Below are 15,632 nucleotides of genomic sequence, written 5' to 3' on the forward strand. Positions count from 1 at the left end.
CAAGATAAATGCATAGCTTATTCTTCCACTTTCTTTAGATCTCTAAACAAATGTCACCTTCTCTAGGAAACTTTCCCAGGTCACCTTATATGAAATAACACCATCCCAACCATCTACCTTGGTAGTACTTCCTGTTTTACCTGAGTTTATATTTCTTCTAAACAATTATCACCAACTGACATATTAGATATGCATTTGCTTATTTTATATTTCCTCCAACTAAAATGTAAGTTCCATGGAGGCAGGGTCTTTGATTCCTGCTGTATTATTAGTGCTTCACACAGTGCCTGCATAGTACTTAGAACTTAATAAATATTTGTCAAATCAATGACTAAATATGTAAATGATCTTTTCTATGGTTCTAGCTAGCTATCTGTCATCTATTAGGTTACTACACTTTACAAGCTATACTGATTTGGGACTGGAATATAAAAGTGGAGAGAAAATAAAAAGGAGAACATTTCTGGATACCTTAAACATAAAACTTAACTTTATTAGCACAACCTGTAATTTAAAAACAAGGCAACATCCTAGGATATTGAGAAACAGATTGTAAAAACCCAAATAAACAACCATATTTTCAGAGATCAAGGAAAAAAAATCTGTGCAGGTAGGTTAGTGGGAAATAATCACATGAATAGAGCAAAGAGCTTAGCAAAAGAAATCAATTAAGATACTGGTTGAAACTGATAGTATAGGTGCTATAGGAGACATAAAATTAGTTTTAATACAAGAGCTGATCTAAGGGTTTTCCCATAGAGAAGACAATAGAGCATATAAAGAAGTTTGAGTTCCATAAGACACTGGAGAGCATAGTGGTTACAGTGCATTCTATTTTTTGGGATTTAGACACAATCTGAGTTTAGATCTAGCATTCTCTGTTAATAGGTATAAGAACTTCAAATTATTATTTAACTGCTCTAGACCTCAAATTGTTGATTTGTAAAATGGGACTAGACAATAACTATGGCATTTAATGGTTATAAGAATCAAATTATGGTTTTAGGTCTAACATTTAAGTCTTTAATCCATCTTGAATAAATTTTAAATGTTAGACCTAAAACCATAAAAACCCTAGAAGAAAACCTAGGTGATACCATTCAGGACATAGGCATGGGCAAGGACTTCATGACTAAAACACCCAAAGCAATAGCAACAAAAGCCAAAATGGACAAATGCGATCTAATTCAACTAAAGAGCTTCTGCACAGCAAAAGAAACTACCATCAGAGTGAACAGGCAACCTACAGAATGGGAGAAAATTTTTGCAATCTATTCATCTGACAAAGGACTAACATCCAGAATATACAAAGAACTTAAACAAATTTATAAGAAAAAAATCAAACAACCCCATCAAAAAGTGGGCTAAAGATATGAACAGACACTTTTCAAAGGAAGACATTTATGCAGCCAATAGACACATGAAAACATGCTCATCATCACTGGTCATTAGAGAAATGCAAATCAAAACCACAATGAGATACCATCTCACACCAGTTAGAATGGCAATCATTAAAAAGTCAGGAAACAACAGATGCTGGAGAGGATGTGGAGAAATAGGAACGCTTTTACACTGTTGGTGGGACTGTAAACTAGTTCAACCATTGTGGAAGACAGTGTGGCGATTCCTCAAGGATCTAGAACTAGAAATACCATTTGACCCAGCCATCCCATTACTGGGTATATACCCAAAGGATTATAAATCATGCTACTGTAAAGATACATGCACATATATGTTTATTGCAGCACTATTCACAGTAGCAAACACTTGGAACCAACCCAAATGTCCATCAATGATAGACTGGATTAAGAAAATGTGGCACATATACACCATGGAATACTACGCAGCCATAAAAAGGGTGAGTTCATGTTCTTTGTAGTGACATGGATGCAGCTGGAAACCACCATTCTCAGCAAACTGTCTCAAGGTCAGAAAACCAAACACTGCATGTTCTCACTCATAGGTGGGAATTGAACAATGAGAACACTTGGACAAAGGGCGGGGAACATCACACACTGAGATCTGTTGTTGGGTGGGAGGATGGGGAAGGGATAGCATTAGGAGAAATACCTAATGTAAATGATGAGTTAACGGGTGCAGCAAACCAACACGGCACATGTATACATATGTAACAAACCTGCAGGTTGTGCACATGTACCCTAGAACCTAAAGTATAATAAAAGAAAAAGAATCAAATTACATCATAAAAATAAATAATTTAACACACTATATGGAAGATATTTAGAGGTCAAAACATTGTAGAATGGCACTAGCAAAATTTAATTGCAATGTGATATATTAAAATAATATCTTTTTTTAAAAAATTAAGATCTACCTTTTGCAAAATGTCAGGCAGTCATTACTGCAATAAATTTCAAAATTACTCCAAGGTAATAAGAACATCACTATCCAGAGCTATAAACTGTCCTGTGTAGCTTGGGGTATTTCATAAGCAATGGGCTCTAATAAGGAAATCTTGCTCTTATTTCCTATTAGCTGTGTCTCAGTTTGAGCCTACCTATGTAAGCTGACCCAATTCATTATTTTTTTTTATTGTACTTTAAGTTCTAGGGTACAGGTGCACAACATGCAGGTTTGTTACATATGTATACTTGTGCCATGTTGGTGTGCTGCACCCATCAACTCGTCAGCACCCTAAAAGCTTGTAAAATAGTAATTATGGAAAAGAATCTACAATTTAACAGAATCATGTGTGTAGTTGATCATCTACTGAGTTTTTACAGCAGGAATGCTTTATAGAAGATGAACATTTTGGATGAACTGATCCATTGATCAGTTCTATCAGTTCTCTATATCTCATGAACTGAAACTGTCTCCTGTGCAATGCTCCAGTGACAGTGAACACAGACAGCCTACTTTGTTGCCTAAAATAATGGTAACTTCAGCCTGTAAAAGTGTCTGCCCACAAACCCAAACCTTTGTACCTCAGAAACTTTCATTTTACCATGAATATTTAAGGAAGAAGATTGTGACCAGACTTTTGATTATCTAAAGATTCGGAGGTGAAAGCAGAGTGAAGGAGGTTAGTAGATGAGGTCAGAGAGGTACTGGAGACAGACCTTACAGAACTAATGTCATAATTGTCACACATGATATGGAGTTCCAAGGATCCATGGCTGTGCCACATGTAAACCCTTTGGCATTAGATCACACATAGCAACACCAGTTCCTTTCAAGCTCCACTATTGCCAGATGAGTATTACAGTCCATACAGCCTTTTACACATCACATTTTATGCAGCTCCAACTCCATACATTCACTCATTTTAATTCTAAATCTGTTCACTGGGTATTTCACTTACTCTGTGCCAGTCCCTAGGCTAGATGCTGGAGAAACTCACTCTGCCCTCGTGCAGCTTACACACTGGTGGGTGAAACTGATCAAAAGCAATTAATAAATAAGTGCAAAACTCTTTTAATAAGAACCACAAAGCAAAGACAGCATTCAACACATTATAATGTCATATGCTTTATTCCTTATAATGGATCTTAATTATGCTGAGTTACCCAAAACAGCATTATCCTCAACAAAGCCAGACTCCTTTGAGACATTCACAAAAACTGTGGCTGGGTGAAATAGGCTATGTTTCAGTGATACTTAACCAATTTACTCTCAGTGTGGTTATCGGTTTATTCCTGAAGTACAATGTGTATATGTGTGTGTGTGAGGAGGAGGTGAGAGGAGATGGGCAGATAGGGGATGGCCAGCAGGAAAGAAAAAAAAGGGGTTAATAGAGCTTAAACTCTTCCATCAGTTAAGAAGGTAATTTTGCTTCATCCTTTAGAATTTATGGACTTAATACTACTGTCTTCTCTGAGTAATTACTGACTATTGGAATATTAATAGATAAACACTGCTTTACCATTATACATTTTCCCTTTTCTTCCAGTTTATGTAGAAATGTACTCTCTTAATTTTTGTTCCTATAAAAGATACTTTTAAAATTTTATTTTTAGGGTTAAAATATATAGTTCCTCCTCCACAATTACACGTTCATATATAGCTTTTATCACATTTTTACCCATTTCCATGTAAGAAAATACAGTTGGCCCTCCCTGTTTGTAGTTTCCACATCCAGGGATCCAACCAACCACAGATACAAAAAACATTTTTAAAAAACAACAATACAACAATATAAATAATACAAATAATAAAATAACATAGTATAATAATTAAATAGCATTTAAAATGTATCAGGTTCTGTAAGTAATCTAGGGATGATTTAAAGTATTTGAGAGGATGTGGGTAGGTTATATGCAAATACTACATTATTTTTCATAAGGGACTTTAGCAGCTGGGAGTTTTGGTATCTGCTCAGGGAACGACATGTGGGTACTGAAACCAATTCCTGCAGATATGGAGAGAAAACTATATGGGATTTAAAACAGAAGCATTGAACTGACATAATAAAAATGCTTCCCTGACATCAATGTAATTTTCAAAGTAGAAATTATTAGGTCTTTCTTTATTGACTTTGACTAAATGCTCACATCTTATTTCTATCACTTCCAAGGTATAAGAAAAAAAATGCACAAACCTTTTCTTAAAAAATCCTTCTTTTATATATTGGGGTATTTTTTATCCACAAACCGTAAAATAAAGTTACCTTTTCCTACCAGTCAATACTTCTAAACAATGAATGAACGCACAAAAACCCCACCTGGATCTTTACCTGCATCTCCTGACAAAAAGAAGCCAAAGGCCCAAAAAGGATCTGGCATTGTTCATCAGCAGTGTATGTCATCCCTGGCAGCTTGGAGGGAACCATCACAGAATTGACACTCTGCGGATTTGTTTGTAGCAAGCAGTTACTGGCCTTTGACCTGGCAGTAGGTAGGTATGTGTAAAATTTTGAATTTAATGTAAAAAACTGATATGATTAGTTAGCATATAACAATAAACACTTTTATAATATCAAAAATATACTTTTACTCTTTTTGCTCTTCCATTGAATATTCATAGAAATTATTCTATATGTCAAAAATCATTTATTTACAATGAAGATAATCGTAATAAATAATTTTCAAATTAAAAGAACTTTATGGTGTAAAAAACACATTCATAAGACTTAACTCAGCTGATCTACATAACACTGTGAGTTCAGTGTTATTTTATGCATTTAATACGTATACAAGCTCAGAATCAGAGAGTAACTTGCCCAAAAGTAGTATGTGAATGTAAGATATCAGCTATATTTTGGGGATTTAAAGAATGTATGGAAAGCATCCTCAGCTGAATATTAACAGTGTAGATATATTTGTGCTTGACATTGTAATACAACTTTGTATACAACTCTGTAATATATTTTAAAGTGGTATTTTATGTCATAGGAGTCCTGAGTCATGTGAAGGCAGCCGTACAAAATCATGCATGTTTCTTAGGAACTCATTAGGGCCTACAGTAGGGCTGCTGATGCAACTACTGATGGTGTGTCTGAAATATCACATGCTCTGAGTGCTTTTCTCTAGACTGTTACGACAAAGAGCATGCACAGCATATATTGTACATATTTTAGAGCAAAGCTATGGAATGTGAGAAACATTATAGTTTGATAGATTTCGTAGCCATTTGATAGAAAAATTGGCTTAACTATTTAAAGGATATAGAAAAGTGAATAAAGTTCATCTGTGCAGTGAGTTTAGCAAGTTAGGTGTTCCTGTATTTCTCATTAAGACTTGTTTTGGATACCTTTAGCATCTCACTAACTACTTTGCATATTTCTTACTGCTTCAGGTGATCCTTCTATAATTATAGAAATAAGGGCTTTAAAAATGAACAAGTGCTTTAGAATGAAAATGAGAGCAACAGTAATATTTTTCATTTACTTTTCCAACAAGACAGAAGCTAAGTGTTACTGCCACTGAATGTGGAAAAGAAGAGACTCAAGGGCTATGATAATGGTGAAAACTATTTATTAATGAAAAAATAGTTGAAGCGTATTACAAACGAAAAGTGAAGATTTTGTTAGAGGGGCTCTGATCTTCATGATAACAGATGTGCTGGGTGATGAACAGTGTGAATATTTCCACTGGGAATAATTGAAGAGGCAATTAAATGCTGTGACAGATTTTTTAAATCATTATAGCAATTTTTCAATCTTGCAAATAATCTTAACTGTCCTTTTTGAAAAATGTAGAAATTAAAAAGCAGGGGGTTAAATAACATGTCCCAAACTACACCATGAGTCAATGGAAAAGTCAGGATTGGAACCAAGTGCCTTCATTTTTACTCTAGTGGCCTTTCCACTTTGCCACACTGGCTTCTCTATTTGTAAAAAGTAACAGCACACATAAAACATTCACAAGGCAAAAACAATAAGTGACCTCCATACCTGAGAAATCTTTCCAAATCTTCCTTGCTACATCGAGACCATGAAACATCACCAAGATTCTGTCCTTTAATCCATTCACCAGACATGATATGAAGACCATCAGCACACGATGGGTGGTCGTTGTCATGGTTAATGCCCATGCTGATTTGGAATATAATAAAATTTTAAAATTTACACTAAGTAAATGTTACTTGTTAACTTTTTGTAACTGCAGTTAAATAATGATTAAAACACTTAAAATACTGGGAGCCAAATTTGTTTTAAGGAAATTAGATTCAAAATAAAATTAGATTTCAGATTAAGTTACTTTTTAAATTTTGTTACCCCAATTTAAGGTAAATATTTTTATTTAATAAAAAAAATTTCCCTAATCAACCTACAAAATGACATGTTTAGGTCCTTCAAACTGAAATGATCTATAGATATATTCTTTGCATAGTAGTATGTATGAAACTCAGAAATAATACATTTATATTTAACCATACTAGATTCTTCTTGTTGCCTGAATCAAATTTTCTTCAAAATTTGATTTGAATACACATCTTTTATCAAATTTGAAACCTCATTAATCTATTCATTTCCTATGTCTTCACCATGCACTTCATTAGACCATCCTCTTCCTCCCACATCATATAACACAAATTATCCTGGCCATCTTTATCTTTTTGAATGAATCCTGCATCTGTTGAAATTGTATTCTAAAAGTTGGACTTATTTCTAAATAGATGTTCTAGAAATACCTTAAATTTAGTATGTCTACAGACTGCCTTTCTTACTTTCTCTTTCAATTCTCTATTTACTCCTCTATTCTATTTTTTTCTTGCTCTCTTTTTATGCTTTTGCTAGCTAGTAAGTTCTGCCAAATAAAGAATCTTCAAGTCATCATTTATTTTTTTCCTTTCCTGAATTATCGCATAGGCTCTATTTTATTTATTGTTAGAGGCAAGCCCTGCCAACTCTACCTTCTAAGTATTTCACTCAACTGTCATCTCCATTCTATCCTATAGTTACTATTTAAATTATTGTATTGTATCCTTATTATAGTATATACAAAGTCTTGAGTTGTTATGGTATTGTACCTGGGTTCTGTCCCTCTAATCTTTACCAACATTCTCCCTTCCCCTTCTCCTACACTGCCCCAGTGAGATCTATTTAAAACACAATCTGCCTATGCCATTCCTATGTTTTCTCATTATCCATATGGCAATTTCCAGCTCTTTAACATGATACATAGCCCCTTCATATTCTTCTACATTATTATTAGATTTTTTCTTCAGCAATACCAAATGACTTGTAATTTCCCAAACATTATATTGTTTCTTATTTTCTTGCAGTTAATTGTTACTTAGCATTTTCTAGGTATCATAAATCATATAAGGGAATTTATAAACTTGTGTTAAACAACAAAATGTAGTAGAAATGATTATAATATGCATTTTGCAGATGAGAAGTAACTTGTCCAAGATTACACAATGAGAAATTGGAAAGTAATAATGTTTGAACTGAGCTCCAGAAGTCATGTGATTAACCATTCCACATTGGGCATCTATAAATTCCATCCTCCAACCCCATATGCTGTCTACAGTGCCTCTCCTTCAGCTTCTTTGCCTGGACAAACTCAAATTCTACTTAATCATCAACATTAATGTGGTTTACTTTTATCAGGTTTTCTTTCACTATCCCCTACCTCACCCATTTGTACTATCTCTTCTGGGAACAACACAGGATTCTGTGAACAACATTGTTACAGCATTTCCTATATTGCATTATACATTTTTACTTCTGGTTCATTCTCCAAATTCTTGAGACTCTGTAACCAATGTTGAATCATGGGTTCAATGATCATGTAGAAAAAAAATTATATAGTCTCTTGTGAATTCTCATAATGAGGCCAGTAAAATAATTTTTGTGGATGAGAGTTAGTACTAAAGAAGCAGAGAAGAGTCCATTTGTGTACATGCATAGCCTGAGATAATAGCAGGATAGTCCACTGTTCTCTTTTCTTCTTCTGTTATGGTCTAGATAATAAATAAAATTGTTTTCATAATGAAAAATTCACAAGAATATCTATATTGTGTTTTAAAACACGAAATTAGAAGAACTGTTGCAGAAATTGCTAAGGGAAGTTACAATTAGAGTACCTATGTTTCCTCAAATCAAAATAAAATTTTTAAAAACTACCAAACTATATTTTTAAGATGAATTATAAGTTTGAATCAAAATTGTTACAATTAAATATGTTTTTGAAGAAAATATGAAAGGAATAAATAAATTCCATCCATATCATTAATGAATTAAGACTAATTATATCACCATGCTAACTTTAACTATAAAAATTATGGTATAAATAAAACTGAAATACATTATTGAATATTACTTTACACTTTTGGTGTTAGAAAAATTCACCAGTGAGTCATATTTTTCTTTCCTATTCTAATAAATTTCTTCAAATAGGGTCTGTAGCAACACATATTAATAGAATAAATAACAGAGAAAATAGGAAGATAAATGTTTTCATACTTAGAAGATAAAGAGGAAAAATAAGAGAGTATATGGAATAGCTATGAACCAGTTCAATTAAAATATTAGAAGGCAGAGTAAAAAGATGTTGAAATTAGAAAGTAACTTAATCTCTGTATCTTCCCCTTATTTCACCAAAGGCAAGTTAAAAAACAATAAATAAACATGCCTTAGTTGCCTTATTTGCTAAATATACTTTCTTGACTGATTTGTTGTGATGACTGCATAAGCATGATATGTAGTACCTGAACAATGCCTGGAATACAGACAGAATCCATAATGATCCTTTATACCGGGGAAATAAATCAGAGCAATTTTATTATATCATTCTAATCTGTCAAAAGATACATAAACAGATTTATCATTAATTACATTAAATTCACTCTACTGTATTTGCTTTCTTTGGTGAAAGTGTGCGCTTCAGAAAAACCAAGAAAATAACAATCAAAAGAATTTACTTAGATATTAAGTTAAAATAAGAAATTATAAATATGGCACAATATCACAAATCAGTAAAAGTGGCTTAATTTAATTCTAACTGTGTGGTTCAAATGCAGCCCATCAGTGTCCTGTCTCCTCTCTACCATGGATTCTGGCTACAGCACACATCACTGGGTGACCTGTTAATTAACAACCACTTGCCATTTGGAACGTGCTTGACTCTTCCATCTGTGGTGGCATAATCTTTCAAACCATACACAAATGCTATTATTTTTGAAAGGTAACTAGTCTTTCTCAGAAATAATAAACCCTCCTAAATAATGTGTTCCTATGAGGGAAGGAGAGGGATTGCTTCCAAGATTTGGCAATTTGGACATTTTCCCAATATCGTGTAATAGGATTTTCTAAATATGGAGGATTACAAACTCTTATCCAGATAATAATTTTCCTTTTGGGATCCTGGTCCTGATTCTGATATAAGAAATTAGCTTCAGCCATGGGGAGGTCTGGTGATTCAAGCATTGTTTACCAGTAGTTAAATTTTCCTGAAGCCATTTAACTCATAACAGAAAAAATTATCATTAAATTGGGACAGGTTTTTTTAACCACACATCTGGAATAATCAGGAAACACTGCTTAGTCTTGACTCTATAGGTTTGAAATAAAACAATTGTGCACCTTAATCTGTGCCAGCTACTCTATTAACCACTGACAATGATGATATCACTTATTACTCACAATATTCCCATAATGTTTCTATTATTATGACTTCTATTTTACAAATGAGGAAGGTGCTGAGGTTAATGGTGAAGCTGTGACTCAAACCCGGGCAGTCTGATGCTCACACAGATGAACCTCTGAACTATCACACAATAGTGCTTTTCTTTCTGGATCAAAACTCTCCACTTTTGGAGATGATTTATTGTTTTCCGAACAATTTTAAATGCCTCTGTTCTTTTAGCAGAAATGCACCTCTACATGTAGAACCTTATAACCAAGTTACATGCATTGCATGGAAAACATTCTCTAAGTAAGACATTAGCAACACCTCTACTCACACTGCAATTGAACTACATTTTAATAATCTCAGTTTAAATTCATTTTGACAAAGAGCCTTGGGCAAATAAACTCTTCACTAACATTGTACATGGTTGTCAAGTCAACTGAAAAAATATTTTTATCATATAAAACTTCTCAACTTGTTTCAAAGTCTTTGCCAGGAAGTTTTGTGATATCCTGTGGAAAGCTGGAGAAGCATTTGGATTTTGAAGATGGTCCCTTTTGATGTTTAAAGAATTAGAGAGGAGAAGCCTTATGAATTCACTCACCTTTTTTGGATAATTTGGAAAGGATCTGATTTGTAAACAGTAATATTTTAAAAGAGTAGGCTTTTTGTGCTGAATACATTAAGCATTTTTATGACATAGTATTTCCCACTAAAGCCATATATTATGTGGAAACATTAATAAAAGAAAGAAACAAACTATTACAATGTCTTACTGGAAGTAGATTATATTTATACAAAATGACATTTAATTTCATATTTCTTAGAATTCAGTGGGTATATCTAATTCAATATAATTTCACTATTGTGTGTTCACGGAGAAAAAATTTAGACATTAAGATATACAATACATTTTTGTATCATATTTCTTTTAATATTTTAACTCATTTCAATTTGCACAAACAATGAAACCTACTTTTATTAGCAAGTCAAAAGGCTATATAAAAGCAAGGTAAAAAATAAGAGGTTAAAAGAAGAAAAGTAGAGGTACAAAAAGAGATTCCTTTTGACTTTGTTGTGCATTATATTACAGGTTTATCTAACAATGCATATACACTTGTTGAGAACCCACTACTGTGCTGAGCTGGAGTCACAAAGATAAATAAGACTCAGTTCCTACACTCAAAGAGTGTATTATCTACTAGGATTGGAACACTGTCCCTTGCTCTTGTGTAGCAAATGAATGTCTGGATCCTGTTTGCCCTATATTCCTTAAACCTCTACCGCTTATCTGCCCCTTTTCAATTCTATTGCTATCAACCAAAATTGGTGCTGATTCTTTTTACTTCTGGATTATTGTAATGCCTGCCTGACTGTCCTCCTGCTCTTCACCTCTTTGCCTCTTAAACCATGCTTTAATGGTGCTAGTTTCTTATGAGTGTACTAATATAAAAAAAGCTAATTTCCTATGCAAAAGCTTTTCATTAGCCCTGGCAAGCAGAGATTCTAAAAGTGTGAATAATGAACCACTTGCATCAGAATCATAGGGCATGAGGACATTAGAGTAGTTAAAATGCAGATTCATGGGCCTGCCCCCAATGAATTCAAATAGAATATTTAGAGGTAAGGTCTAAGAAATAGCATTTTGACACGTTTTCTAGATGATTCTTATTTACTCAAAATTCTGGAAAGCAATGATCTACAGGATGAAATCCATTCTTTATCTCATTATTCAAAACATCTGTAAACTGATATCAATCTGATTTTCATAGTTAATTCCAGCCTAACCTTTTGTATAGTTCCTTTCTATTAGAATACCTTCCATTCTAATCTGCATTTATATAGACTTTCTGCCTTTAAAAAAGGATTCTTTAATAAATTATAGCCCATATTTATCATTATCTTTAACTTCTTTGCCCTTCACATATATGGTGTGTAAGACACATCAGAACTGTCTCGTATTTCTGGTTAATTTTAAATGATATATATAATTCACCACACCTAGAATGTACGTGTTCACAGAAATTGTCATATTTTCTTTTTACTTCCTTTAATTATTTAGTTGAATGTCCTGTTAAATGTCTACTGATTTATCAACTGATATAGGATCATAGAAACACCAAATATGCTATAATTAGAGATGTGAAACTACTGTGGCCTCTTGCCAACACAGAGAAACTGAGACATGAAAAAGTTAACAGATGATCTACTCCAGGAAGGTTGCTTGCTTTACTCTAGGATACGCATTTGCCAAGAAACATCAGAGAATTGCAAACAGAAAGCCAACTCTTCCAAGGTCATTCATTAGCTGGGTGATTTTTTTCCCTCTTCCACTAACTCACTCCAACATCCAAACCTACATTTGGAGAGAATCTGGTGTGGGAGGGCTGCCATATCTATACTGGCTGAAGTCTCATTATGATAATTAACTTGGAAAAACTGCTTATTATTCTACGTGGTATCATTGTCTAAATAAAATATCAAATACGAAAGCCATGTTAGTGGTCTACAAGAGTCTTCATGGTAAGTAAACTTCCTGTCAATCTAGTTAAACAACCTCTAAAAGGTATGAAAGCACTCCAAGAAAGAACAGAAAAATGAAAGGCCAGTGAAAGCTGAAGATCTCCTTTTCACATTAAGGAATTCATAAAAATAATACTACTAATTATTGTTATCATTCAATCACTCTGTATTATGTGCCAATCATTGTGCCATGACATTATAGTATCACAAATCCTAACAATGAACCTTGAAGTTAAAAACTATCCAAATTTTAGGAATAAAGGAAATGAATACAGAGGATTGATTTATCCAAAGCTCGTTCATTAAGTAGGTGGCAGAACAACAACTCAAGCCCAAGGCTGTATGTCTAATAATGCACTTTCCCACTTAACTATCCACATACGTAGTTTTTAACATTTACCAAGGCATTTGTGTCAGGGGAAGATACCTGTGACATCTGCTATAGAAAATTCTAAAGAGTACAATGGGGACAGTATATTTAGATAGCCATTACTAAGTTGGTCAACAATAACTACAAAAAATTAATTTTCAACATTTTAAGGAGCAACGGATTTCTAGAAGAGCATATTTGGTTTGTGCCTGTTATAACAATTTATTATTATTTCATCTATTTCCTATTCTAAAAGTCTTAGGAGATGATGTACTTTATAGGCATTTCTTATTTCGTTCTTTTATTTTTCTTTTTTCTTTCTTTCTTTCTTTTTTTTTTTTTTTTTTTCACAGTCTGGCTCTGTCACCCAGGCTGGAGTGCAGTGGTGTGATCTCAGCTCACTGCAACCTCTGCCTCCCAGGTTTGAGCAATTCTCAGGCCTCAAGCTGGCATGCTGGCCAGAATGGTCTTGAACTCCTGAACTCAAGTGATCCGCCCACCTTGGCCTCCCAAAGTGCTTGGATTACAGGTGTGCTCCACTGTGAGCCATTATACCTGGTCTTTATTTAGTTCTTAGTGTATATAAGAGCATATCCTCTCTTCTTAGAGCAGATATACTACTGCACATCAATGCAAATGAGTGCCAAATGTTATTCACTTCTGAAAAGGACTCTTCTTGGAAGCTGAGAGAGGGTAACCAAATCTGTGTATGACTCCTGGGGCATATGCTAACTTCTTTAACTATAGTCATCATGCTGTACACTAGGTCTCCAGTACTTACTCATCTTGTGATTGAAGGATTGTAACCTTTGACAAATATCTCCCCTTTCCCCTCATCCCACAGCTCCTAGTAACCACCACTCTTCTGTTACTATGAGTTTGACTTTGTTTTTGTCGGATTCCACATATGAGTAAGATCATGCAATATTTGTTTTTCTGTGTCTGGCTTATTTCACTTAGCAAAATGCCCTCAAGGTTCATCTACGCTGTTGCAAATAGTAGAATTTCCTTCTTTTTAAAGACTTAGTAATGTTCCATTTTATATATATATATTTATCTATATATATTATCTATATATATAATATATACACACATAAAATTCCAATTATATAATGTATATTATGTTGTGTGTAAATATACATATATAATAATACATATAAATATTCCATTATATATAGAATTATGTTTATATAATAGAAATATATATATGTGTGTGTATATATGCATACACACACACACCACATTTTCTGTATACATTCATCTTTATACATTCATCTGTTGACAGATACAGGTTGTTTTCATATCTTGGCAGGTATGTTTCCATACCTGTTGTGAATTAACAGAATTTCAATTAAATATTCCTAATACTACAATTGCTAGATTTGACCCTTCCGCATTCATAACTTTAGGATTTGGATGAACTAGTTGGACAGGTCTGTCCATGCAAGTCTCATGCAATATCAAAAAACATTCTAAACACTTTGAATATGCACATAGCATCTGTTTTGAATCAAGTTTCACTGACAATCTATGCATAATAATATTTTACTAAGATAACTACTATATTCAATCATTTACTTATTTGATATATATCAAGAGCCTAATACATACCAAAGTCTGGTTAGACTTTAAGGTAAACTCATCGTAACTGAAATATAATTGAACTATTGTATTTTCATACAATAGTTTATTTTAAATAGGAATTCAAAATATCATGTACCAAAAGGGAAAAATATATTGCCATTATATTTGCATAGCGATAAAACCATATTTTCTCATTAAATAATATTACTTAGTCAAGACAATTGCATTCCTTGACTCAAACTGATTCTTCCACTCTGGGATTCAATTGTCTTATGTCCTGGACCTCAAGATGACCAACAGATGAGCATTCATACAACAAATGTTTATTCACTTGTACAACATATGTTGGAGTTCTTATGGTGTATAATATATTCAATCTTGTGCTTTGAAAAAAATGTATTAGACATGAATCATATTTTCACAGATTGCTATTCAGTTGGGAACTTATACATAGGTAAATACCAGTATAAATCAGTGTATCTCAGAAATAATTTTAAGTGACAAATGATATTTAAAATAATCAGTGTAAGAGACTTAAAAGTGGAAACAGGCCGGGTGCGGTGGCTCACGCCTGTAATCCCAACACTTTGGGAAGCCAAGGTGGGTGGATCACTTGAGGTCAGGAGTACAAGACCAGCCTGGCCAACATGGTGAAACCCTGTCTCTACTAAAAATACAAAATTAGCTGGGTGGGGTGGTGAGCGCCTGTAATCCCAGCTACTCAGGAGGCTGAGGCAGGAGAATGGCTTGAACCCAAGAGACGGACGTTGCAGTGAGCTGACACAGTGCCACTGCACTCTAGCCTGGGCAACAGAGTGAGACTCCATCTCAAAATAAATAAAGTGGAAACATATTTCTAACCAGGCTTTCAAATTTACTTTCACAAAAGTGATAGCATTTGTCGTGGCCATTAATAGGTAAGTACAATTGGGATAGATCATTAGTAAATAATGAATCATTAGTAAATAATACTAAACTATTTAATATTTTAGTAATATTAAAAATAATGAATCATTAGTAAATAATAAATCATTAGTGCTGGAAGTTGGGATAATAAAAAAATGAATAAAGGCATGATGTTTGAAAAGTATGATTTGCATTCATCAACTAGAGATGTA

The 15,632-nt window shown here is 33.6% G+C and overlaps 1 protein-coding gene across 1 annotated transcript in view; it reads right to left on the bottom strand.

Annotated features, from left to right (window-relative positions):
• ADAMTS19 (ADAM metallopeptidase with thrombospondin type 1 motif, 19) overlaps positions 1-15,632 on the bottom strand; it is a 293,732-nt gene that overhangs the window by 116,916 nt on the left and 161,184 nt on the right. Inside the window, exons 10-11 of the mRNA XM_011981215.1 lie at positions 6,353-6,493; positions 4,694-4,844 (exon numbers count right to left, since the gene is read on the bottom strand). Coding sequence (XP_011836605.1) covers positions 4,694-4,844; positions 6,353-6,493 — 292 coding nt within the window. The remainder of the gene's footprint in view (positions 1-4,693; positions 4,845-6,352; positions 6,494-15,632) is intronic.

The sequence above is a fragment of the Mandrillus leucophaeus genome, unplaced genomic scaffold, assembly GCF_000951045.1.
Source record: "Mandrillus leucophaeus isolate KB7577 unplaced genomic scaffold, Mleu.le_1.0 Scaffold221, whole genome shotgun sequence".
Taxonomy (NCBI): Eukaryota; Metazoa; Chordata; class Mammalia; order Primates; family Cercopithecidae; genus Mandrillus; species Mandrillus leucophaeus.